This window comes from Strix uralensis, chromosome 4 (genome assembly GCF_047716275.1).
Source record: "Strix uralensis isolate ZFMK-TIS-50842 chromosome 4, bStrUra1, whole genome shotgun sequence".
Lineage (NCBI taxonomy): Eukaryota > Metazoa > Chordata > Aves > Strigiformes > Strigidae > Strix > Strix uralensis.
Window position 1 is genome coordinate 39,987,294 of NC_133975.1, and position 26,476 is coordinate 40,013,769.

The 26,476-nt window shown below is 38.4% G+C and overlaps 1 protein-coding gene across 1 annotated transcript; it reads right to left on the reverse strand.

The window, feature by feature from the left end:
- NEIL3 (nei like DNA glycosylase 3) lies at window positions 1–26,044 on the reverse strand. The gene is made up of 11 exons (XM_074864936.1): window positions 26,040–26,044; window positions 24,332–24,491; window positions 19,982–20,097; window positions 14,966–15,100; window positions 13,695–13,908; window positions 12,436–12,510; window positions 9,659–9,825; window positions 6,451–6,620; window positions 3,407–3,809; window positions 1,384–1,558; window positions 1–597 (listed from the first exon to the last, which is right to left on the reverse strand). Exons 1-11 carry the CDS (start codon window positions 26,042–26,044, stop codon window positions 421–423), a joined length of 1,797 nt encoding a protein of 598 aa, XP_074721037.1. The 3' UTR covers window positions 1–420.
- Between the last annotated feature and the right edge of the window lie 432 nt (window positions 26,045–26,476).

A 26,476-nucleotide genomic window follows, 5' to 3' on the forward strand; every position in this document is an offset into this window, starting at 1 on the left:
TTGACTTTTCATTCACTTTTATTAAATACATATTTACACTCATGAAGAAATCTACCAATTTAAAATACTAATTTAAAGTTATTGATTCTATAAATCACTTATGCTTAAAGGTATGCAGTGGTAACAAACTTCAGTCATGTATATGAAAAAAACAGTTCAGTTTTTTTAGAAATATAACAGTATGTCACAATATATTGCAAGCTAGATGTGTATTTCAAAATAGTATGCAGCATACAGGCAGTATTTAATTTTTACAGGACTATGTAAAATTACTCTTTCCAAATCTGCAGTTCTTTACATCATTGGAGCTATCTTACTAATTAACCAGTGAATAGGGAAAAAGACAAAAACAAAACAGAAGTTACTAGGAAAGTTGTAAGCACTTAGGACTTTGAGGAGCAGATAACCGTAACATCAACATCAAGGAATAACCTGCATACCTGGCCCATTTTCTGCCCACTGGAAAAAGCCACACTGTTTTTCCTTTCCAAGAGAGCACACAAAAAAGTTCTTTCCATTATTGGGACCAATCTTCAACACAGTCTTCATAACACATCGCTTGCCATGGTTACAGGATGGAAAATTCAAGTCAGCCCACTACCAAAAGAAACAGGTTTTAGGCAGTTTTAGCATATGCGATGGCTATAAATTCCTTATTTTAAAACTGGCAATATAAACAGATCTACAGGGGAAACCCTAGAAGAAACTCTTCCTAGTAATTACGATAGTTTTATCTCTTTTGTGATCACTCATTTCAGGTTTTTCTTTAATTGGTGTAACTTCAATTGATGTTAACACAGGGGGCTTTTTTTCAAATTAAGGTGTTACAGTAATTACTGTCTTGAGTTCATCTATTAGTTACCTGGTGATAGGTGACTGAGCCAAACTTCTTAGTCACATATGTTCATAGCAAAGAGCAATGGCCACCAGTTGCAGCTAGGAAGGTCAGGTTAGCTATGAGTGGAAGCAGATGCCCAGGCAGATTACAGAATCTTCATCCTTGGAGGTTTTCAAGATTTTGACTAGATATAAACATGGCTGATGTCTAGATCTGGAGTTTGCCATAGTCCTTCAAGCAAGAGGCTGAACTAAACTTTTACAAGTCCCTTCAAACCAACATTTCTGCTGTGCATCTGTTTCACATCACATGGAAGCAGATTAAGAACATTTGCAAAAGCAGGTGCCTTCTCAGCAGTAACTAAAACTGGATGTTCACGACTACTATTATGGTCTTAGTTTCAGTTCAGTATGCACAAGTATTTAAAATTACCTCAATATTTGAATGGATTGTTATCTGTCCACAATTATAGATTACTGGGGCAAGGAGGTTGCAGGAACAAGTGCTCAGTAAAACACAGGCCTTGAAGTCTTATACATACGTACTTGAAAGTAGTCACACCGAGTTTCTCTGGGTAGAGGACAGGTATAAAACTGCCTGCCTTTGTTTTCTCCGTCCTTTCTCACAACTCTGAGGCTGCAGACACGGCTGTGTTTACTGCAGCGAGGATGGCCCACACTTAACAGACGAATATCATCTGTCATATTAGCTTGAGGTGTGCTGTAATGACAAATCACAAAATGACTCCTGTGTAATGTTAAAGGGGTTACCTACACCACAGCCAAAGAACTCTCTCTTACCATTGCAATAGCTCACTCAGTGTACCTCTACACACAATGACAGTCAGAGAAGTAACTTCTCTAAGGCACCCTATTGCACCTTTAAAGCTGAATGATTGCTAGTAGTGAGTAGGCAAGACTGTGTGCTTTTCTTGCAGGTGGTATATAATTTTCCCCAGCATTAGGCCATGTTTTAAATTATTTCAAAGTACTCTTAATTTACAAAACAAAGTAAGTATTACCACTGCTATTATACTGCCCGCCTCAAATTCCAACATACTCTGAAAGAGGATTCTGCTTTCAGTGCAGAAAAAGACCAATACCAAGTAATTACTCCAGCTTGAATGTATTTGTATGCTTCACAGAAAAGACTCCCACACTCTTTACTGAAAAGTTACAGTAATGCTCCAAATCATATTTGGCCAAGAAGTAATCCAGCTGGGGCAGGGGAACAGTGTTCTCTGAATAGCATGAAGTTTCTTTCTTGTGATTCAGATAGTCGGAGATTATCCGAATGCAATATACAAGGCTTTACTTAAGAATAGTAACATGACAAAGATAAATGCTCTGAAATGTATCTTTCCAATACAGTTATAGAGCAGAAAAGCAGTGATGAAACCTTAGTGAAGAAAAGGAAAGATTAATTCATTCTTGTTAAATTATCATTTTAGGAATTTTATATTCTCTTTTATGTCTGGAAGATTGCAGTCCTGTGGACATCAGCAGTTTTCTTCCAACACCTCATTAAAACAAAAAAACCCACAACAAACCTTTTTGGTTTTTGTTGGTTATTTGGGGTGTTTTTAAATGTTTAAGTTGATATCTTGCTATAGCTACCTGTTACTGTGATTGATACTGTCTCACTTTTTTGCATTCCTCTGTTCTCAGTTATCCTGCCTACATCCTCAGTTATCTGTAGTTGTCTACTGAGACAGCAAGGAGAAAGTATATTCATACAGCCAGTGAGATCATGTTTCAAAACTGGTGCTTCAACAACTCAAGAAATAATTTCTGTATTTCAGAACAGACCTATGACCAAGAATTTTGTAGCATATCATTAATACTTGACATTCACCCTGCATAATTTACTGCTCTGACATCTACCCTGCACTCCCATTACTGTTGTTTATGTCTGCCCAACTTTCCTTGACAACCCTAATAGGTTCTCACATTTCTCTTAACTAGACAATGGATGTGTCTGAATAGGGCTGTGTAAATAAAAACTCAGGATGGGCAGAGCATCAAAGCAATTACATATAGGATGGGGAGGAAGTTAAGAGAAAATACTGGTGGGAGGTTCATCAAGGTACATGTACAGAGCATCATATCATAGAAGAATGTTGAAAACTGCTGACTGAAAATAACTTTAATTAGAATATATTCATTCAGCTACCTTCTTTTTGTCATCTTTCACAATGACTTCAAGATCGCTCTAAGCAGATAGCAACACTGTGCGAAGATCACACAACTCCTTAGGTAGAACTGTGCTTGTTGACTTATTAGAGCTACACTGTCCTACTCCATGGGAATAGGTGAACTATGAACAGCTGTTTACTTAACAGCAGTACTGGCCAGATGCCAAAAATCAGGACTTTTACAGTGACAGACTAGGTCATTCGGTGCTTTTGAAATCCGAGTGTAATGTTAGTTACCCAAGAATAAGCTACCTCTGGCAGAAATCCAAAGACAACAGTGTCTGAACCCAACAGCACAGTGTTCCATTAACCTTCAGGGATAAAGTTGGTTTATGGGAATATAAGAAGACTTGTTTACATTTTAGAATACATACCTGAGTGCTGTATTATATTGGTGAACCGAGGATATAAGATCAGTTTTCTGTTTCTTCTGTACATGTTTGAAAGAGAGAGGTTGCTGACAGGAGGACAAAGCCATAGCAGTTATATGTGTTGAGCAATCCTTGTCTGTGCTTCCCCCTGACTCGTAGACATTGTTTTTGATTTGATTACAATTGCTTTTTGGAGCAATACACTCAGAGTGTCCATCAGATATTTGGGTATCATTTCTCAAAACAGCTTTGTTACCAAGATCTGTTAAGACAAGAGTTGTAGTTCCAAATGCAGCTTTCCTATTGATCTTTATTTCTGTGCTTGGTTTTCTGAAGTCATTACAAGGGTACTTCATTAAGTTTATATTAAAGGCTGCAAAATATTCAGCATTCTTTGTCTTTGGAACTAAGGAAAAATAAGTTATTGGTTATAATCCATCTGTGTAGAGTGATACATCATATTTCTTATCTGTCATCATATAGGGTGTGAAAGAGTAAGTTTACCATACCATCCTGAAAGATCTCAAAACCTGTCACAAATTAGATACAGCACCAACACAATAAAAAAGCCTCAAGCACTTCTGGAGTCACATACAACATGTATTTCAAGGTAACATTACTATTGCTTGAATAGGACCAGATGTGAATTGTAGTCTAAGTGAAAGCTATTGGAGAATTAACCATACAAAATTGAATTTTGCATAAGTACGGGGATTAAAATATTTAAATTTTTCAAAATAACCTTTTATAACCTCAGCACTGGGATATTGCAGGGTATGGCACCTCCAGCAGCAATACATTATCCATTTTTAAAGTACTGTTTTACTGTTGACACAAGAAGGAATAGTCATTTGTTGGCTTTTCTAGTGCTTTCAGGGTTCCCGTTCTTTCCAAACATTGTGCACATCCAAACTTATTGTTCCCTTACTTTAAGGGGTTTCAGAAGCAAGCAGTTCAGGCATTTACTTTGCATCCATTTCCTGACATGAACAGTACGTTTCTTCACAGAATCAGAGGCCTGCCTAGCGGGCAATATTCATTCCAAAAGAGTGGGCATAATTTATTAATGCCAGTTTAATAAATAAGGAGTCTGTAGGTAATCCTTTCTGAGAAAAGGGTGCAAAGAAAAACTTTATGGGGTGCCTATGTGCAATCTTTGTTAAGCAGCTGTGAAACCAGTGTTCAAGAACAGAGTCCTTTCTTTTCTACCATCTCCAGTGAGTGTCTCCCTCCTACATCTTCCCTCCATACAAGTAAGAGGAAATTAAGCAGAAAAAAAATAGTTAGATAAAGGCATACACAAGGGCACACTCTCTCCAAAGGCACTCTCACTCAGAAACAAAATAAGAATCCCTACAGTTTACTCTGAACAGTACTTATTTCCAGGTTCCTTCCATTTTGCCACTGGTGCACAGTGAAATGTTCTGGTTCCAGTGCATTCAGATTTGTTTAAGAAAGGAGCTTAGCCTTGTACTTAGCAAAGGAGGAGGGAAATTGAGATGTAATGGTAAATAGTTATCTTTGTCTACAGACTGAATTATTTCAGCTGTATGGCCAGCAGATAGCTTTACAGACCAAGTATTCTGTCCTCAAAAATTCAAAGGTTTCTGCTGACAGTAGTTAATTTTAGAAACAATGTAAAAGTCAAAGAATAGGGTATCATTTGTATACATAGGGTATACTTCTCACTTCCTAGCCTCAATAAATCGACTTTAGCTAGTAAGATAAGAGTTTCACACATCACTCCATTCATAAAGAGACTAACTAGAATGAAGTAATACTTTAAAAAAAGCACTGGAACTTATAGGAACTGAGATCAGTACCATAAAGTCACTTCTGCACAGGCTGGGAATTTGGGGGCACTTTGGAAAGTATGGTTCAAAGTACAATTAAAAGCTATGGCAATGTGATCTTTTATTCCGATTTCAGCATATATACTGTGAGTCATAGTTAGATTCAGTGCACTTTTAACAATAGGTCCTGGAGCCTACGTTAAGACATCAATTCTTCTCAGACACAAAAAGTCTGTATAGTGTTTACAAATATCTTTTCTTTCAGTTTTGCAGCACTGGAGTTAGAAAAATAAAGAAGTTGTAGTATGCAGATTTCAACCACTTCATTGAATAATTCACTACACAATGTGAAATAAGTGGAATATTAGTTTTTGAGGTAGAAAAGTATGAGGTATGGAACTGTTAGAGAATTAGCTTTATCCCTAGAAAGCCACACATGCACACCTCTAGACTTTGTTTCTTGGAATATATGTAGCAATTCAAAATGTTTGGAGCAACAGTCTTGATCCAAACCCTGTAAATCCCTCCACAGACTAATTTACTTACTTTTTCTATAGAAAGTGAAAATACAAAGCTCCTTGTCACATAGAAAACAAGTCTCAGTGGAAAGTCTGTTCACTACTTCAACTGATCCCTTCTTAATATCTACATTTCTGTACAGAAATCTGGAGACAAGCTAGCATGTTACTCATTCCATCTTCCTGTTCCTTTCTAGGTCTCATTCACAGCTGCTTCTGCCCACCAGATCTAGATAGCAGCATTAAAAGCTCCAGTAAGAGACATACAAATTTAGGTAAGAAGTCCAGAATCATCCTTACCGTGAACTTGGAGGAAAAACCCTACCCCTGAGAAACCCACATCCTTTTGGAAAGGGTACCAAAATACACTGGTTTTGTTCACATGAAAGAATCATAATTACTTTTCTGCCCCTGGTGATTTCTCCATCAGACATATGCTGCAAGCTTCTGATGATTTTAAGGAGAGTTGAATGAATGGCATTTTGTCTCACTCCTTGCCCCAGTAAAAACAAAGGGTTATTGCTATAGAATCCCACCTGAACACTAAGCTGAAGACAAGACACTTTTAGGGTTTAAGACAAGACAGTTTCCATGATTGTCTGTGTAATATTTCCCCAAAATTATGTAAATACAATTCACAATGAGACATTTCTACAGTTCTATAGTTCTACAAACTGCATCAAAACTACAGTCCTCCTCCCTTTCCCAGTAGAGGTTCCAGACAACTTTTCAATACCTTCAGGCCTTGAAGTCAAACAGGCATCACAAATTTCAGCAGAAGGCTTGTTTATTAGGGTACAGCGCATACACGTCCACTCCTCTTCAGATTTCTGAGCTACATGTTCATTAGAACATGACCCCCTGCCATATGCCCAGCCAATTAGGCTATTTCTATTTGGCAGTTTGCTGTGAAACAAAAGAATGATGTTAGTCTTTTGTGACGTTTCTTCTACAAATTGCCTTACACCACTATGTGCAGGGAAGCACAGGGCTAGAGAACAAGGAGTACAGTGTTATGCCTGCCTATCACAGCTTTGACAGCATGTCATGGTTTGAGTTTGATTTTTTTTTCTTTACCTCAAGGGCAAATCTTTCTTGATGCTGAAGAAATAATAAAAATATTTAAACAAAAACAGGCAAAGTTAATTATTAACCAATGTACACTCCAGCACAACGTCCCAGCCTCTCCCAAATTCCCTCCTATTTTCAAGTACTGCAGCAAGAAACTTAGCAAGAAAGTTTCAGTACTTTTCCCTCATCCCTTGAACAGAACGCCTACTAACAAATGCATCACTGTATGAAGAACTGTTCAGAAGCCAAACTATAGAAAGTCAACACAATCTAGCGAACAAATATTTTTGCTCTCATTTAAATGGTACCATTAGACTACATTGTTATTGTAACAGCCAACAGAACTGAAAACCTTAAAAGTTAATAAGTCTTTCTTGTGTGTCACCATTTGCTGGAAAACACTTTTAACATTTAGGAGCTGTTCAGGATTAAGGATTTTTTTTTTTTCAGTGGCTTTTTCTCCTCATCAGAAAGAATTCAAGCATATCCTGCCCATGACTAGTAAGCCAAAGCTGCACTCCAGACACCTCTATAGATTTTACTTATTTTCCTGTAAATTATAATACCTCCTATGTTGATACACTGATTTAGAATCGTAGTTTCTATTGTATAGTCACTACATGTTACCAAGGACTAACTTTGTCATAGTATCTGAACATTGTTAGCATGTTAAATGTAGCTTGAACTTACCTGTTCAACAACATATGTATGTAAATTTTTAAGTACTATGGTTGATAAGTCATCAAGCATTTTTCTCCATAGCTTTTGCAGAACTATGCACTTTTTTGAGATTTCTTTTTAATCCTAAAAATTTAAGCCCTTCAATTAATAATACAAATGCTGTACTTGGGAACTGTTGTGACACTGCTTAGACCTATCACTTACTCTGTAATTATCACTCTCCTTAACAGGCTAGATTTCTAAGATAATGGTAAGGATATCCACTACCTACCACATCTCTCCCACAACAGGAAAACTAAGGAGGACAATGAGAACTGCTGACATACCAGAGACCCTGTGCTGTCAAAAGGTACAACAGACATTCAAGTAGCATTCACCAAAATCCTGTGGCTAAATAACAAAACAGCCAAACAGGAAGAGTTAATAAATGGGTATTTACACATTATTAGATCAGTTGTTCTACTCAGCTATCAAAGATGCATAACTAGACTGAATATATTCAGCATGTCACATTTTTGAGTTTAATTCCATGTTATCAACCCAGTCCACCCGTCATGTCATTTCCCCTCCCCCCCCATTTTGGAACATGAAATAGGAAAAGTATATTTTTAAGATTCAAGGTACATTTGAATTTGATTAGGTAAGCTTATAATGGGTATTTTTCTTCATTTTTTCAGCAGTGCAAAATCATAAGTTACTTGACACAAGAACCAATGGGTTAAATTCTACAGTTTATGGTCTGTAGCAAGTCAGTCTGATCACATGGACTCCTTTCAGTCTTCAAACATGAAAAGCTTGGAATGGCAGATAAACCACTTGAGCTACACATACTTTTGTTTGGTAACAGTTACTGCATAATAGAAAACAGAGCAGTAGAACACAAAGACCTGGCCATTAGGATGAGGACAGCACAAGAAATGACCTTTTTATTTTGTAGCTACCATTACCATGTTTTTCACTGAAATATACCACTGTTTAATTATTTGTTTAAAAATAACAAAAACAACAAAACCACAAACCGCTACTTGTTCTAGAACAGAGAGATATGGGTTTTTTAACTTGCATCATCTTCTAGTTATCTAACTCAATGGAACACTGCTGTTTTCCTACCCTTCTGCAAAACATTTCTCATTATTACTTTCTGAAAATACAGCAGATTGGTGTTATCAACACATGAAGTATTTATCTTCCATGCTGGAATTTTCTGTATTTGATCTGTACTCAAAGGCGATATTTAAGCTTTAACCAAAATCCCTTCAGCCATCTGAATCTTGAAAGAAGGTTGGAGGTAGGAGAGGGATTTGTATGTTCTGTAAATCTTAAAAAAAAGAAATACACACACACAAATGAAGGCAAAGTTTGCAAAGCAAAGCAGTATCTTTTATTGGAGTGATAGAGCTCAGTATAAAAATGCAAGATTCTGAAACCTCAGATGAAAATTTTCCATAACAACGTCAGTATGTAAGATTCTGAAATAAGGTGCTTTTGGAACTTTTACCTTTTGACCCTTTATGATATCAAATGCATTTTATGCTCTTCTAAAAGAAAAGGAGGAAAGCTGCTGCTAGCACAATATGTGGAACTGAAAGTGCCTCTGTGGCACACCTGTATTAAAAGCTTTCCAAATCCGATGAGGAAGAAAAAAAAAGTCCTAAGCCCTACAATATTTGCTACACTCTGAATTTACTGAAGTTTTAGTTATCCTCAGTGTAATTCTACAGCCAGAACAAAATTACATAGATGCACAGCTATGTAGATATTCCAGGACTGAAGGGGCTATCATCCTATGAAAAGAGACAGATTCCTACCTTCCTTATGCCATTCAACTCAGTTGTGTGTAAACATGCAAGCCTATTATATTGATAACACCAAGAACAAGGGGCAAATTTTCCAGAAGCAGTGAATAATTCCGAGTACTCTGAATTGTTTTTTATAATCTCTACATAAGATTTGAGTAATAGCTATTTCATAACACATAGGGCCTTTGAAAGAAATGGTATCAAAGAATCAAAGTTTTTAACCATTTTTAAATACCAACAGCCAAAACATTTTTCTCTCGCAGTCACGTGAATTTAGATATAAAACGCACAAGGATCCATACGATTTGAGAACTGATGTCCTCTTACTGCAACAGCACTTTGAGGTGCTTAAACACTTTGATGCTTAAAAGCGTTACAAAGTTACCATCATACCTGACATTGACAAGCTGGGGATCCGCCTTTTGACATTGCGAGCAGAAGTAAGTCATCCTGTTATTCTCTCCTAAACGGCACACAGTGATCTTCCCATTGCACTGACCACAGGCTGGACGCTTGTATACTTTGTAGTGTTTGTAGAGTGGGGACCCAGTTTTGCAGCACTAAAACAGAACATGTTTAAAACCCAAGTTTGAGACCCAGCATAAACTTTATGTCTGTCCTTCTACAGTTCAACTGAAGTTAAAATAAGAAAAAACATACGTAAGCTGACAGCTCAGTGACTACATAGATATTTAAGGCACACTCATAAGGGCTATTGTCTGTATTTCGTATTCTTTTATGAAAAGAATTGACTTTAAATCAGGTATAACAGTGTCTGGATTTCTCCACATAACAGAATAAAAGACAGAAGACAAAAACACACACTAGCATGGCTCAAGCAAATATGTGCTATGCACTCCCTGAGTTCAGCTAGCTCTGATTCAGCACCAGTCATTTTTGACCTGGCACCTGCAGAATTGTTCGTAAAGAGCTGACAAGCTCCAATCAATGCAGCATAGAAAACAAAAATAAAATAAATGTAAAACAGAAAGCCAACACCACTTTCCCACACCCCAAAAAGAACCTAAAACATACTGCAGAGCCAGATCAGACCTGATGCTACAATCTGGGCTAAATCAACCTTTCCAAAAGCTAAAGAACTAAACAATGAAAAAATATTCCAGAGATTCTGTAGGAGTCAGGTAGTGCCCAGTAAAGTTGCTCAGCTTCATCTTAGCACTGACCATGCCAGACAAGTTGGCTCATGAAAAGCCACTTGGCACTATGGCAAGCTCCCCAGATCCTGGCAGAAAGTCATATTAAATTAAGTACAGTACAAGCCCAAAGGGCACAGTGACGTAAAGAGCCTCCAGAGGGCTGACAAGCAGGCACATTTCATGAGACAATTCACACGGAGTCAGTAGAGACATACCCCAACTCAAACTGGCAGAAAACAAAAAAAAAACAACCTCAAAAACACAAGAAAATCCCAGTAGAGATGCAGCCAATTCTGCAGAGCCACACGAATTTCTGCACTACAATTGCAGTTCCTTGGACACAGTTCAAACAATACCACAGCTGTCCCAGCAACACCAGCCCAGCTCTGGCAGGGTTCAATGGCTCTAGCTCCATAATGCATGAAGACCCTTGGAGTTCTCCCAAAACACAGGTGTCTGAGCACAGCATATTTGCTTCTGTTGTGCTCTTATTCATCAGCCTTGCTGAAGGAGAATGCTTTTGCTGGTACAATCTGGTAATTCAATCAGAAGGAATTACAAATATATATTTACATAACGATTCCCAAGCAGTTTGCTTTCTCCTCAAGATTTATCCTCAAGGTTTACAGTTAGTTTCTTATTAGTAGTATCCTCCCATCCAGTTATTTAAAAACCAAACAAAAGCAACGGCTTTTTACACAAACAAGATTCTTCATCTTTGCATCTGTTAGGTGTTACTATAAATGATATAGTATGATTACTACAAACATTCTGTAATAGTCTATAAAAATGATCAAGCACTACCCCTCTTATTAACATAGTTTTATCCTGTTTTTATCTTAAAGAGACTTGGGGCGGGGGGGGGGGGGGGGAGGCGCACAGAGCTAGCTCTCCTTTAAAAGCACTTGACTGGTGGATACTTGCTAAGTATAGATTATTAAAGTTTTGAAAATGGCTAAACTGAGCTACCAAAAGTTTAATGTGTTTGTTTTATTTTCAGTCTAAAATCCTGTGACACATTTAAATCTTCTAGTATTATAGTTGTCACAGAACTGGATGCTCTCTCTTAATTGGTAGTCTTCACTATGAAGTTTGGAGAATGAAAAGATTTCCCTAGCCAACAGACTAAACTACTCTTCAGTGGGTTGGGGGAGAGCAGACATTTAAGCAGACTATTAAACAAATTATATTTTTGGCCTTTATGATGGAAAGGCGGTATTAGGAAAGTTAGGTGCCCTCCTCCTAGCCTACAAAAAAAAGAATTTTTAGCAGCACTAGCTCCTTGCCTTTCATAAATACCAAGAGAAACAGACAAGAATTCCACTGCTGCTCTCCATTTCTCTGCATGAAGCTTAAAGAAGAAAAACATACAAGAATTAGGTCAAATTCTCTCTTTTTCTATTTTAGAAAGTTAAAGAGCAATCAGGAATTATAGAGTTTACAAGGGAAAAAAATTAAATCCTACTGAAGTTGTGGCAGTAGGGAGAAGCTAAAATGTATTTCACTGAGCAACAAAAAGAGTTGTTTCAGTTAGGAAAAAAAAAAGTTGTTGGAAGTTAGAAACTATTTAGTCAAAAACTTGCTATTTCAAGTTTCATGAAGGTAATTCATGTGGCTTCATTCATACTTCCCTGGGCAATCTCTAGTTCCCAGTTTGAAGAGTGACCTTTATGTTATCTTACATGTGAGTGTGTGCTTAACCTACATCAAATCTGACACGTTCAGAGTGACATTACAGTGCATGCACAGCAAAACTGTACTGGCCCTCAGGCAGCATCTGTCAAACTCTTCTGCTGCAACTGGGCCAAGCTGTGCACATTCTTACAGTCTAGACTCCCCCACCTTTCCATCATTTGACAATTCACAATTAATAAAGAGCACACAAACCAACATTCCTATTCATGGAAACAAACACCTGTTCTGTTGCCTCTTTTTACTGGTTTCACTAGATGATCACATACAGCTAACATGCTGGAGTCAAGTTTTGGAGGCTTCTCAAACATGTGCCAATACCTTATAAAAAAGCAGGGTAAAATCACGTGTCATTTTCACCAAGTGACTTATATGCTCATCTGTCAGTTGGCAAACCTGTAAGACAAACAAGAATGATTTTTTTTAGAATATTACTGTACTAAGGGACAACAGCAGAAAGACGTGTAATGCAGAGGCACTTTGAACACCTTCAGCTGATGTAGAATTGCATTGCTTCCATTATGATAATTCTCTGACTTCACATTCTATATATCATCTCAGTAGAACAGTGCATTTTCACATTCTATACTACACAAACTCACTGTGTGAATACCAGTGTACTTTGCCTCATCTGCAAAACATGAGGTAAAAATTTCAGTTGTCTTCCTCTATATTGACCTAAGAGTTCTTGATGACAGGAATCATGTAGAGTTAACAGCTCTTAATTTCCTCATGGATTATGATATGACCTATCTATCATCAGAGGCTCTCTCCTGTGAGAGATCTTTAGGAAGAATACTTAAGCCAAAGGCATCACAATTAGAGAAACTTATCAACCAAACACATTTTTGTTACGAGCTCAAAATTTTAAGTCACGTTTTTCTCTACTGCCAGCTCACATTGCAGATCTAATTAAAATCCAGGCTGATCCTATGAAGAACTTTACGAAATACTGTTTCAAAAAACCCTTTCAGTTACTGTCTTCACCAGCTCTCCTTTACAGTAATCTCAATCTGTTTTGCAAACGTCAGACTTCTTTTCAATCAAACTTTGGAGACGCGCCCTTGAGGATCTTAACAGAAAAAAGTATGGTAAACAATGGTAGAAAAGCAAATGAGGCCAGCTATCAGAACAGAAGTGGAAGAAGCAGCTGCAAAAATAATCAACTCTACCACATAAACTATTTTGAGTAGTAATTGAACAAAGAAAAACCTGAGCACTCTTCATTTTCCTTTATTTATAGGCTGACAATTTAATGGTACAACAACAGGATGCCAAAGTCAGGATACCCAAGTTAAATGAATTCCCTACTAAGGGGAAGTTTCAAGTTATAAGAGAGAAGGCTTAGCCCCACAAAGTATGTCCACTCTGAGGCAGGAGTAGCAGCAACAAGTTCCAAGGAATGCCATGACAAAGATCTCCAGTTATAATGATAAATCATTAACTTAGTGTCTTAGAAGAACTTAAGAAATGACAGATAACAAAACAAAGGTAAAATGATAACAAGATGTTATATAAAATATGTATTTACATTCTCAGTACTTTGGTGTCATTAAAATCAGTCTTGAGACATTGCCCACCTTAATGGCTGGATGAAGACCACTGTCAAACAGTGCTTCATTTTTTATGATATTTCCCACTCCAGGTAATACTGCTTGATCCAGTAACACATCACACAACATGCGGGTTTTCTGCTGCTTAATCTCACTTTCTGCTCTTAAGAAGCTAAACTTTGGAGAACAGACATCCAAGCTTTCCATCATTCTCACTTTCCGTTCGCTCTCAGCTGCATTTCTGGAAGAGAAAAATACATTAAGATTTATTTTTATTTCAAATATATGCTAATACAGCAGTATGGTTTTAAAAACAACACACGAAAGTATGATAGAACATTATATGCAGATAACAGAAACCATGAAAATACCAGTGACAGGAAGAGGCACAGAAATTACATTAACCATCCCTTTCAAAAATAGGTCAATGATATGGAACATGCATCTCGTCCAACATACAAGAAATCATCCTCATTTTGTTCATATTAGTTTGAAAAATAACCGCCAGGTCCTTACTTTAGAACTATTTCCAACATGGAAAGACCACATGTTTGGACCACTAAACATAACTAACTGTATGGTTACATGGTCCAGTAGTTACATGACAATAAAAGCTATATTTTCTTAAACCTTGATTTTATTAGGTTAAGAATAATCATTTGAAAATAATACAGTACATGAAGTCTCAGGCTTATATAAGCTTTTGTGTTTCGTAATATTAAATACTTGAATTTACATGCTCCTTTTCACTCAAAAGCCTCAAATGCTTTAAAATCAAGCTTGCTATGGTATTTTTATTAGCAGTGAGAAGTATAATGCTGATAGACAAAAACATTCATTTAATGTAAATTAGAACAACTATACCAATTAGCTTCCAAAAAGAAAACAAAAATAACCCAACCACCTTGGGAGCATAAAAATTTGAAACCAGTAATCAACACAGGTGCCTATTCTTGTTAAGGAAGTGAGACTTGCATGGAAATTAAAGGAGCAATGGGGTTCAGCATTTAGACCTAAGGACGGAATTAAATCCAACTTTCATTCCCTGTCTGGACACTATCTAATGAGACTATGGCATAGAACTACTTTAACTGTATGTAAACTCTGATACAAAAGTAACAAAATTAAATTACCATGCCAATAAATATATTTTTAGAAAGTTTTGGTTTATTTCTTCGTGTCTATGATGGCATCCAAGCACTTCACAATTTGTGTGCAATTTTTCATTATGTTCTTAATAGAATGTTATAAAAGGAAATAAACCAAGCCGTGTTTAGTTTAGTTAGTTTCTGCTTTACCTATACTCTACTGTCACCTCAAAAAAAACCACAGTGTCCTCTGTGAGCTCTATCTCCAAAACTGGCAGTGCTCCATTTCTGTCTTTGCTTCCATCAGGATTAATACGCATGGAACCATTCATACCGAAGTGAATCCTTGGAGAGAAAGAGAGTTCTTATGGGTATTTTATCTTAACAACATTTCCAAGCATTACACTAGTCTATTTTTTTGAAGTTATGAACCATTCTTACCTAACCAAGTTCGTATGTATGTACATGAATTCTAGTCATTAAGAGTAACATGGCAACAAACTACTTGCTTACATAGTGCTCAATTCCCAGAGAAGAACCCTCCCCAAGTCAAAACCACTCCAAAACACTGCAGTTTTCCAGTGGTCTTCATAATTCATTATACAGAAGTCAAACCTGATCATTAAGTAACACACTTCTCTGGTATATCACACTTAGAATTTTTTCACTTGACACATTGGTCTTCCAACATAGGTTCTTAAATCCTCAGGGAGGCTGAAAGAAATGAAGCTACTTTACCAGATAATCTTCTGTTAAATCAGGCAGAAGTCACCTGGTATGAAAGGAAAGATTTCAGTCCCTGTATCGCAAACACTGTTATCATATCAAAGCCACTTCCAATAACGCCATAAACAAAGTAATTAACATCTGCCATATGTTGTTTTCTGCTTTTCTTTGCCTACAACCAAGGCAAAACCTGTGGGCCAATTAAAAATTAATAAAAGAAATAAACTGAAAAATGCACAGATGGCAAAGGAGTGGACCAGACTCTTTCAAGCACTCTTTTTACAGATCACTAATGCTTTAAGAGGTTTTACATTTTATAATATATTCTACTGGGAGCTAGTACACTCGAGCAAAGGACAAGTTTGACTATGCTCTCATACATTTTATTTATAACAAATTCACCTGGTATATTCAAGTCCTAAAAAAAACATACGACAGAGGGAGTGCCCTACTTTTATACATTGTATATCAGAAAAAGTGGATTATTTTGTAGCCACAATAAGATTTAACAGATCAAACTACACAAATGACCAAAGAAATGTAACATCAGGGGTGTATTTCCTTTTACCCCCTCTCAGGAAGGATAGGCATTTTAAATATTTACACACAACATTTCATTAAGCATAGTCTTAAAGTCAACTCTTCATGTAACTTCCTCACGGCATTTATTCATAATTTTTTTTTCAATTTTTAAAAACTTATGTCTTTCCAAAACTCTCTTCTTACAAGTCAGTTGATATAGTTATTTCAGCCACTTTTATTTTCAAAGGCCATTTCCAGTTCTCAAGTGCCGTAAATAGTACTGCACAGGCTTAAATAGTCAAATTTCTTTTTAAACCAAACTCTTGCATCTTGCTATCAAATGGTAATGCACTAAATACTTCCAGAAAGTTCTTTTTAAAGAAAAAGCATTCACACTAATAGCTGATTTACCAAGCTCCCGTACACTCTTTAAAAGCAGCATTAAGAATCACAACTATTAGCCACCTTAGTGAATTGTCAGTTCATGAGAACAAATAATTGAGTCATCACTACACACTGACATTCAAAAACCTTAAGAAATTTACAAAATTTCACTCCAGTGTGTTTCATTACCATTGATGTCCTGAAACAGGGCAAATCAGGAATCTTTCAATTTTGATTACATCTATAAAACCCATGCTAATTAAAGCTAGGATCTGTTATTCAATGATAGCTAGTAGTAAGGAGTCAATTTTTTGTTGTTGTTTTAAAGTAAAAAGGTGAGGTTTTAGAATTATTTAGCACTACACAATATTGTAAGAATCTGCTTTTGTTTAAGACGTTTTCCTCCATATAAATAAAAGATTAATAGCAGCACAGCGAAATGTTATATAGAGATGTATAAAACAGTGACAATTCACATCATCAAGTTCTACGGGCCAAGATGTAATTTCCAGTCAAGACAGTGGACGTCCTTCCTTTAAGAGATTTGGAGTCAACAATTATCTCTTCCCTAAGAATATTTTTGTCCCTTTTCAGTTATGCAAAAAACATGTGCATTGTCAATTTTCAGAAACTTTTCTAAACCTTTTATTACTCCAAATTTACATTAATAGCACGCTACAGAAGCTAAACCCAGGACAACCTCTCTCACATAACTGTACCATTTCCATGGCAAAACATTCCGTTCATGCAAGTCCCTCCTGCAGAACTTGCAAGTATCAGAGAATTTTTTCAGCTTTCATTGATTATTTAGTTACTTTCAAGGCAAAATCGAAAGAAAAACTTCCAATTTTCAAAAAACCCTCAACTTTCTTCAGTGACTTTAATGTCCTTGTTTAAGTGGACATCAAAAAGTAGAAGTACTAATTTCTTCAGAAGGTGTCATTGCTCATTTGTACTCCTTAAAAAAAGCTTCTACTGCCCACCGTGGATTGCAAATATACTTAACTGAACTTCATTTGCTAATTGCTCTCCACAACATGGCAACACTTCAGAAGTATCCTCCTCATTTGCAAGTCAGGCAAGCAGTGGCCAAACTGTATAAAACAATTTCATGCCCAGGTTATCTTTGCCCACCAGGCAGTCACTCCTTACTTGAGAAAATCCAGGAACGTAAAATGAGTTAATTACCCTTCATGGCCCAGTCTTTCACAAGATATTTCTGACTAACATTCCAGCATGATTACCAGTTTTTCATAGATAATCTTAGCAGACAAGAAAAGCTGGTTTTGTTATGTTGAGAAACTATGTACAGATACAGAATCTGTATACCAGTAATCCTCCTCATTACAAGAAAGTCCTATATTTGAGAGTTAACTTTATTAAAAAAATAATACATCCTCTGAAGGAATGTTCCTTATTTCCTCTCCCAGTAACAATATTGGCAGCCAATGCTGTAAGATACATTTTCTGAAGCCTTCCTTTACCTTCCCTCAACATCTTTAAGATGCACAACATACATTTTTTAAACAAGAGAATGAAGATACTCGTTATCAGGTAAGTAACTTCTGCCTCCTGTGTAGACGTTTCCTGTAAATAACCTCTACAAGGTTTCCAATCAAATAAATGACATGACTAAAGGGACTTAAATACAGTTTCTAGATGCATATATAACAATAACTGATGAATTGACAAAACTTTTAAGCTTATTATCAAACAATAACTGAAGGTTGTTTTCATTAAGTACAATAAGTTATTGCACTGGTGAGAAAGCTTAAGAATTATTTAAGATCTTTCAGGGTCAAAGGATTATGTTTTCCACACTAGAATCTGGTCACATTTTCTTTCTCTTTGAAGAGAACTTTTGCAAAATGGTTACTTACATTCCTTAGTAATAGCTTTTTTTCTTCTGATAATGTAATTCAGCCTGTTGAAACAATGTCTTCTTACAGTTTAATCTACTCCTTTGCTCATCCAATCAATTTGTAATACATGCAATAGTCATTTAAAATAGGCTAACATCTGTAACAGTTACCTCCCCTGCCTTTTATCTTCCTTTATAACTGACTTGTATTTTTCCTTTTAAAGCTGCTTTTTCTTCTCCATTTCTATTTAATAAAGCACAATAAAAAGCAAGAGAGACTGATTAGGACCATAATCCTATCCTTCACAAATATGGGTAGCTTCAAACACATACACAGTCCTGTTCTACTAATTACTTGTACAATTGTCATGCAAAGACTGGTATGTGCTTGTAAGACTAGTTGCATTTCTCTAACACTAGAAGAAATAAGCATATAGCACCATATCCAATAATCAGTAGGGCCCTGCTACCAAAGATCAGCCTGCACATCATCCCAGGTAATTACTAATATATCACTGCCTTTATCCAGCATGCAACTACTGTAAACTGTTGTACTCACAGCCAAGTATTTTCAGTTCCATCTCCTCACTGTAACAGCAGTACCACATAAAATACTATGCCACAGAATTGTAAGGTAGTTTAGAACTGATATCAACAAATAACAAAAATCATGACCTTATACCTTTGTTCAAGATCAGTCACTAGCTGACAAAGACGACACTGAATGCAGAAGTGATGTTGTTTTCCCTTTTAAAGATTTAAAAAGATTAGAATTATGTTGCAAGTTGAAGGGTAAAAGAAAAGTATTAAATGCAAGCCTTGCCTATTAAATATTCTTAAATACTCTAAATATGCCTTACATATTCTATGCTAATTACCACAAAGCACAAGGGGGGATTTTTTAATAATCCATTACACTGTGCATTTGGTTAGATTTATTTTAGTTGATTTTGCAGTATAGAAGCATAGTGAACTAGAAAAAGTAAACTAGATTTCAAATACAACCTTGGTGGCTAGGACAAGATGTCCAAAGGATTAAAGCATATGACAAAATCCTGAACATGCCAGCTAACCCCTAATAAACTCTGCAAAACATGAGCAAACAACGATTTGCAGTTTTACCATTTGTCTAGGAGACATGGTTTCACTAGAAAGTTAAGAGTTACATTTACAATACCCAAACGATTCACCTGCCAAATTTCAAACCACAGGTCTGAACGAAGGAGTTGTTAATATTGTTTAAAAAAAGGCAGCATAAATGTATACACACAGAATATTTTAAGTTTGGCAATTTTTTCACATGAGTTTATTATCAGAGCAATCAAATCATTAAAATTTAAGTACAGAATTTCAGTCTAAATTTCTTAAGGAAAGCTAAAAGAAATTGCAAGTACAGATTGTGGTGGAAGACATTAAGTAACTGTAACTGCAACTGCATGTAATTCTCTCAGTTTTGTTTCTATAAAATTAAATTTCCTGTTTGAAACAAAGCTTTTCAAGGAATAACTGTTCTTTTTAGACACCTTTACATGGAATCTTGGACTAAGAATAAAGCAATAAATTAGCTGAAAAAGTAACTATATCCAGTATTTCCAGTACTGCAGAGAGGCTGCTGAGAAGTTTCTCCAAGACACTAACTTTCAAATCTCTGAAACTGACATTAGCAAGAACAAGATGACCCCCTCGAACACATACAGTCTGAACACATAGAAAGCCTTTTTCTCGCCTCTTACCTCAAAGCCTTCTGATCAAAATACATAAAAAGTTCCTTTCCCAGTGTCTCCACACCCCTGTAAACATGTCCAATAAGGAAATCATGACCAGAGGTTCTCTTCTCACTTGCACAAGTCTGAAAATGAGTACACACACACACACAGATTAAAACAGAATTGATACTACTTTGATTCTAGCATCAGTACACACTCAGCAAGTATCTGTATGAACTAATTTTCCAACTTGGACAATATTAAACCTTTTCTCCTTGAGCAGCTCTATCAAAGCCAATGTGACTATTAACCCAGAAAGCAGTCGCTATTGCTAATGCTATCATAACTTAGCTCATTCTTTTCTGAATTGAAACAATATGTCTTCTTTATCAGGGTATTTTATGTCTTCTCCTTCAAGTCATGAATTCACAAATAGTTTCAGGCTGATGTAAACTTAACAGGTATAATTTGAATACAAATACTTGTCAGCGTCAATTCTGCCATTTGCAAACCTCCATCCTCCTCCAAATGCCTCTTGCTGGAGTTTCTACCCATGCTAATAACACGTTTTCAGTGTTTCACATGGGACGTTGTGTATTACAGAAAAGCTTCCACTGAGCCCACAGAGATATTTCACTCTTCCTACTAGCTGAAAGTCTAATCTCAGATGATGTTGCAGGTGGGACATTACTAGAGGACAAGAAAAAGATAATTGTGAGACTGAAGCAATAATCTTCTCTTGCTTAGCACAAGAAACTCCACCTCTACGAGTAATCTGGTCCAAACACCCGCTTAAAGCAGGACTGACTTAGGTCAGGCAGCCCAGGGCCTTGTCCAGTCAGCTTCAGAGTAGCTCCAAGGATGAAGACTCCCATCTCTCCAGGCCCTTGTTCCAGGACTTGGCTATTGTTGTGGTGGAAAACTTTTCCTAATACCTAATCAAAATTTCTCCTATTGTCACCTGCATCTGCTGCCTTTCATTCTATCACACACCTTTGATGAGTCTAGCTCTCTCTCCTCCACACCTTCCTTTTACATAGCTGGAAAGAGCAATAAAAACTCAATTCCATCAGCTTCTCTTTGTGGATCGTGTGCTTTAGCCTGCTAATCATACCAGGGGACTCACTCTAGTATGTTATTATGTTCTTCCCACTGGGGAGTCAAAAACTGGACACAGTAATCCAGACGCAGCCTTGCAAATGCTGAACAGAGGTAAGAATTGCTCTCCTCAGCATCCTGGCTACACTGTCCTTAGCAGAGCCCAGTATGGGGCCAGCCCTCTTCCTTGGAAAGGCACACTAGTGACTTGGACTCAGCTAGTATAAGACTCTCGGTCCTTTTTCTTCCTGTGGAGCCATTTCACATCTGACCACCAGCCAGGCCTGTGCCACTGCATGAAATTATTCTGTTCCAAGTACAGGACTCTGCAAGTCCTGAAAATGCTGAATTTATTCTGCCAGCCCTTTTTTCTCAGCCTGTCAAGATCCCCTGACAAGCACCTCAAGGTCCCCAGAACCTGTTGAAAGCTGCAAGCAGCATATTCAACATCATTGGAGTCCTAACCACAAGGCACAGATATGTGCACCAGTGCTTCAATCACAACACTCAATTGCAATGCAAATATGTATAAAAGTGACTCTGGCAAATGAGCAAGGCTTCAGCTAGTTAGTGAATCACAGAATCATCAGGGTTGGAAAAGACCTTGAAGATCATCTAGTCCAACCATTAACCTAACACTGACAGTTCTCAACTACACCATATCCCTAAGGGCTATGTCAACACGACTCTTAAACACCTACAGGGATGGGGACTCCACCACTGCCCTGGGCAGCCCATTCCAATGCCTAACAACCTGTCCTGTAAAGAAATGCTTCCTAAATATCTAGTCTAAACCTTCCCTGGTGCAACTGGAGGCCATTCCCTCTTGTCCTATGGCTTGTTACTTGGTTAAAGAGACTCATCCCCAGCTCTCTGCAACCTCCTTTCAGGCAGTTGTAGAGGGCAATGAGGTCTCCCCTCAGCCTCCTCTTCTCCAGACTAAACAACCCCAGTTCCCTCAGCCGCTCCTCGTACGACATGTGCTCCAGACCCTTCACCAGCTTCGTTGCCCTTCTCTGGACACGCTCGAGTAATTCAATGTCCTTTTTGTAGTGAGGGGCCCAAAACTGAACACAGTAATCGACGTGCGGCCTCACCAGTGCCGAGTACAGGGGCAAGATCACTTCCCTGCCCCTGCTGGCCACGCTATTTCTGATGCAAGCCAGGATACCATTTGGCCACCTGGGCACACTGCTGGCTCATGTTCAGCCAGCTGTCAATCAACACCCCCAGGTCCCTCTCTGACTGGCAGCTCTCCAGCCACTCCTCCCCAAGCCTGTAGCGCTGCTGGGGGTCGTTGTGGCCGAAGTGCATAAACATTTCAGAGCTACTCTCCATACAATCTCCCACTCTATTATGACCTTGAAATGATATACACTTAGAGGGTTTAATGGTTATTATTCTGTCAAGTAGAATATTTTTTTTTTGCATAATATCAACATAATTTACTTTGCTTATTATCAAAATATGAAGAAAGCAAAATTTTGCTCTCATGTAAACAGGTCATCCCTTCCAATAAAAGTATTAAAGTAAGTCAGTGTGCAACAAGGTTTATTTTAGTTTTAAGTCACTTGGGTTTGTCTAAACTAAACCAGAGGAAGAAGAGACCAAGATGGAAAACAAACTTGTTTTGTCAAAACATTTTCTGTTAAATTCATACCACTTTAGCATTGGGTGAGCCCTTACAGTCCTCATAGTACAGATTCTCTTAAACAGTGTAGTCTTCAGCAGCAGTCAAAGCTTTAGCCATGGTTAGCAGCCACTGCGAGATCTAAAAAGCTCAAGACCATGTGATGGTCATTTGCTAATGAATAGTCTGCCCCAATATTACTTCTACTGTATGAATATATTCAAGGGAATGAAATTTCCTTTTGAAACCATAGGAGCATAACACCTTACTTCAAAAACCTTAGTCCTGAAAGATACAAATCTATAGTAATCTGTTGATGGCATATGTTAAACTGACATATCCTGAACCACATTCTTTCTTAAATTGTTCTTTCATTGAAGTACTACCTTACTGAGTCATAATCACAAAATCTCCTACACTGCCTTATACACACTGAAGTGGGGGAAAATTCCCCAACTTTCTGTCTGGAAGCATCCAATACACGTACTTGGAACACAACACACAATTTCTCACAGCTGAGCAAAACCAGGCATGAAAAGAAAGCCCTAGCCACTTCTATAATCAAAACCAGAGGACCGGATCTTCACAGCTCATCAGCTAGGCCTGCTCACCGACATCCCAACTTCCTTCTAATAGAAAGCCTCATGAGCCCCAGAAGAGTTTTGTACTGGTGAATTATTTTATGCTGCCAACAGAAAGGATAAAAGATAGTAGAGAAGTTACATACTGTGCACACTGAGAGCAGATGCCACACGCTTTATTTATTTAAATAGCTGGTCTAGTTAAAATTATTTTTTAAAAAAAGTTAGAGGATTAGAAGATCCTTTTCTGCAGGCCAACATGTACCTTTCCCTCATCGTGTTTCATTCAGACTTATGAGATTATGAAAAAATTAAAATTAGGAACTACTACTATAATTTCCCTTATACTGTGGGTTTCCTGAAGCTAAATAACATTTTAAAATTTACTCTAAGTGAACAAGAGCAATTCTAAAAGCTTTCCCTCATTATTTCCAAAAGCCCCCATGTTTCTACAGCTTTAGCATGTCTTCACACATCCGACGTGCAAAGGCTTCTTTGTTATGCTGACGACAAGAATATTTTAAAATTTAAAGGAAGAAAAGCACAGCGGCCGCGGACACGCTCACACACTGAGCCCACCCACCCCCCCGCCCGAGTTGGGCAGCGGGGCCGCAGGAGCCCTGCGGCAGCGGAGGGGAGGCCACGGCCGCACCCACAGCCTACTCCGTGCTCAGGCCCGCCGGCCCCGCGCTCCAGCCCCGCCTGACGGCCCCCAGAGCCGATTCCTCTCCCCCAGACCTGGCGGCCTTCACCTCCACGCACACCCAGGCGTTCAAACTCTGCGCGCCCCACCCGGCCCGGCCCGGCGCCGCCCCTGAGGGGAGGCGGCTGCCCCTCTCCTCACCGCGCCGCCGGCTGCAGCTGGCGGGGCACTGCCCCGCGCGCTCCGCACCGCCTGGCCCCGCCGCACCCGCGCCCGCAGGCGCTCCCCGCAGAGCGCGCAGCCCGGGCCCTCCACCATGGCCGCCGCCACCGAGCGCCGCCCGCCCGCCTCTCCCGTTCAAATCTGCCGCGCGCGGGGAGCGGCGCTGCCGCGCCGGGGCCGCCCCGCCTCCGCCCGGCCCTCACCGCGGGGCCGTCCTGGCTGCCGGAGGCCGCCCGCGGCCCCGGGGGAGTGTAGGCCGAGACTGTCAGAGAGAAACCCCAGGGGCGGTCTAGATCTGCCCCGGACGGCTCCGCGGGGCTGGGCCAGGGGTGTCCGGGGCGGGCAGGGGCGGCCGCAGCCAGCCTGGAGGAGGCCAGAGAGGCGGGACCGGCCTAACCCGCCTCATGGGGTTTTTTCCGGTGCCGGCCAGCTAGTGTTGAGCTTAGACTACCTTTTGCACGGTCGGAAAGCTTTGTTTTGTGAGACCCTTCAGGGAAAACACGGTATAGCCTATTTATTTTGCTCTTAAGTGTGAACTTCTAATGTCCTCAAATACCTCATTAGTTGTCGCAGGCTTCCTGGTATTGTGTAAAACACCCTTGCAAGTACATCTTCTTTTAAGACTACAATTGGAAGCTAATTTCAGCCTTAAAAAAGTCGATATTTAATAGGCGTTTGCAGTCAGCCCAAGTTTACACAAGGAAAATGCGCCTTTCCCTGCTGCTCTTGGAGTAAGAATGGGTGTAATAAACTGCGAGCTTTAAGAAAATTGAGGGAACTCGCATTTCAAGGTAGTACGTCAGACACCATTTCCTAACGTCCACCTTGTGAGGCACACTCGCGCTGGTCAAAATCTCTCTATATTATTTCTTATATAAACAGTCCAGTCTTTTATCTGGGTTCAAGCAAAATGCATCTTACCCCTAAATTAATAACTTTTTTTCCTGGAAGGAACTGACTAAATCCGGTTGAAGTAATTATGTTTGCTGAAATAAAACTATAGTCTCAGGTGTGCTACAAAAGTTAGGGTATGCTACCCTTTGTTGCAAATGTGTTCTTTTTCGCAGTGATGTTTTTGCTGTGATCGTTTTCAATTAATAAGGCAATCGTTAACCAGAGAATTAAGCTCACTAGTGAGAGAGAAGAAATCAGCAATGTTCCAAATCAGCATGTGAAACTCAAACTGATTTTTCTGCCGCCCTTGAGTCCTGTCTTACTGTTCTTCCAAGGCAGTTAGAAATTGATACATAACTTGGGTTTTTATATTCATATGTAAGCACCTTAAAAGTACAGATAATAACAATTCCTGTTACTTGGCTATCAAATATAATGTTTTTCATTATAAGGGGTTTTATAACACTATTTTTCAGTAGATGGTTTGTGCAGTGTGTTACAGCAGATTGGGTTTTCAATTCCACATCTAATTCTGCGGGTGCCTCAGAAGCTGCAATACTAACCACTTATTAAGGTTCTCTACCCCTTTTTCCACTCATGTAAACAATGAATTTTAACTAGAGATTCTGCAGTAAGTCACCTTTTGCCTGTGCTTTTATTCCACGAAAAGCTGAATTCCAGGTACCTACAAACTGCTATTGGTGAGCTTTATATTGAAGTGTTTGGTGGTGATTGAGAAACATTTGGGAGTTTCTTCACTTTAAGAAAAGTGTTTAAGAACACATTGGCAACAAAGGGAAGAGAGGTAATAGCCCTGTAGGAGATACCAGTCTGACAGTTTTATGGTTTGAAACAGATGCCCAATGCTGAACTGTAAATCAGGATGGTTTTTAGGTAGAAGTACCTAAATGACAGCAGCTGAATGAAGAACAGTTGTTGGGCAAAATCATTGCTGATACAGTTTTCTAATGATGTGGTAGTGCAGTCAAGACAGAAATACATAACTTTGTGTTTTACGGCATTCCAAGTAGAATAATCTTAGCTGTTTTTGTAACAGTAATTCCTTGAGTCAGGAAATCTCAGCTGATACCATTCAGTTTCAATACTGCAGTTCCCAGGCTACAAAGGAACATATTTTGTATGATTCAAGTTTTAAAAGGAGGCTGATGGATTGCTTACAAAATAAAAGTTTTCATTAAATTTATTTCAGGGCTCTTTATTAGAATATAACGTTTCTTGGCAGGTTGTTCACACCTTATTTTGATTTTGAAAAGTCCAGAGTTCACAAGAAATAATCTCTCCAACAGGTAATTAAATGTGCAAATTTCAAGAACAAACAAGCAAATAAATCTCGAGTATACATTTAACATTTGACTATTTTTTACTTCCTGTCTGCTGTTACATCAACAAAATCATAGCATTCTACTGTACTATGATAATTGATATAGCAAATA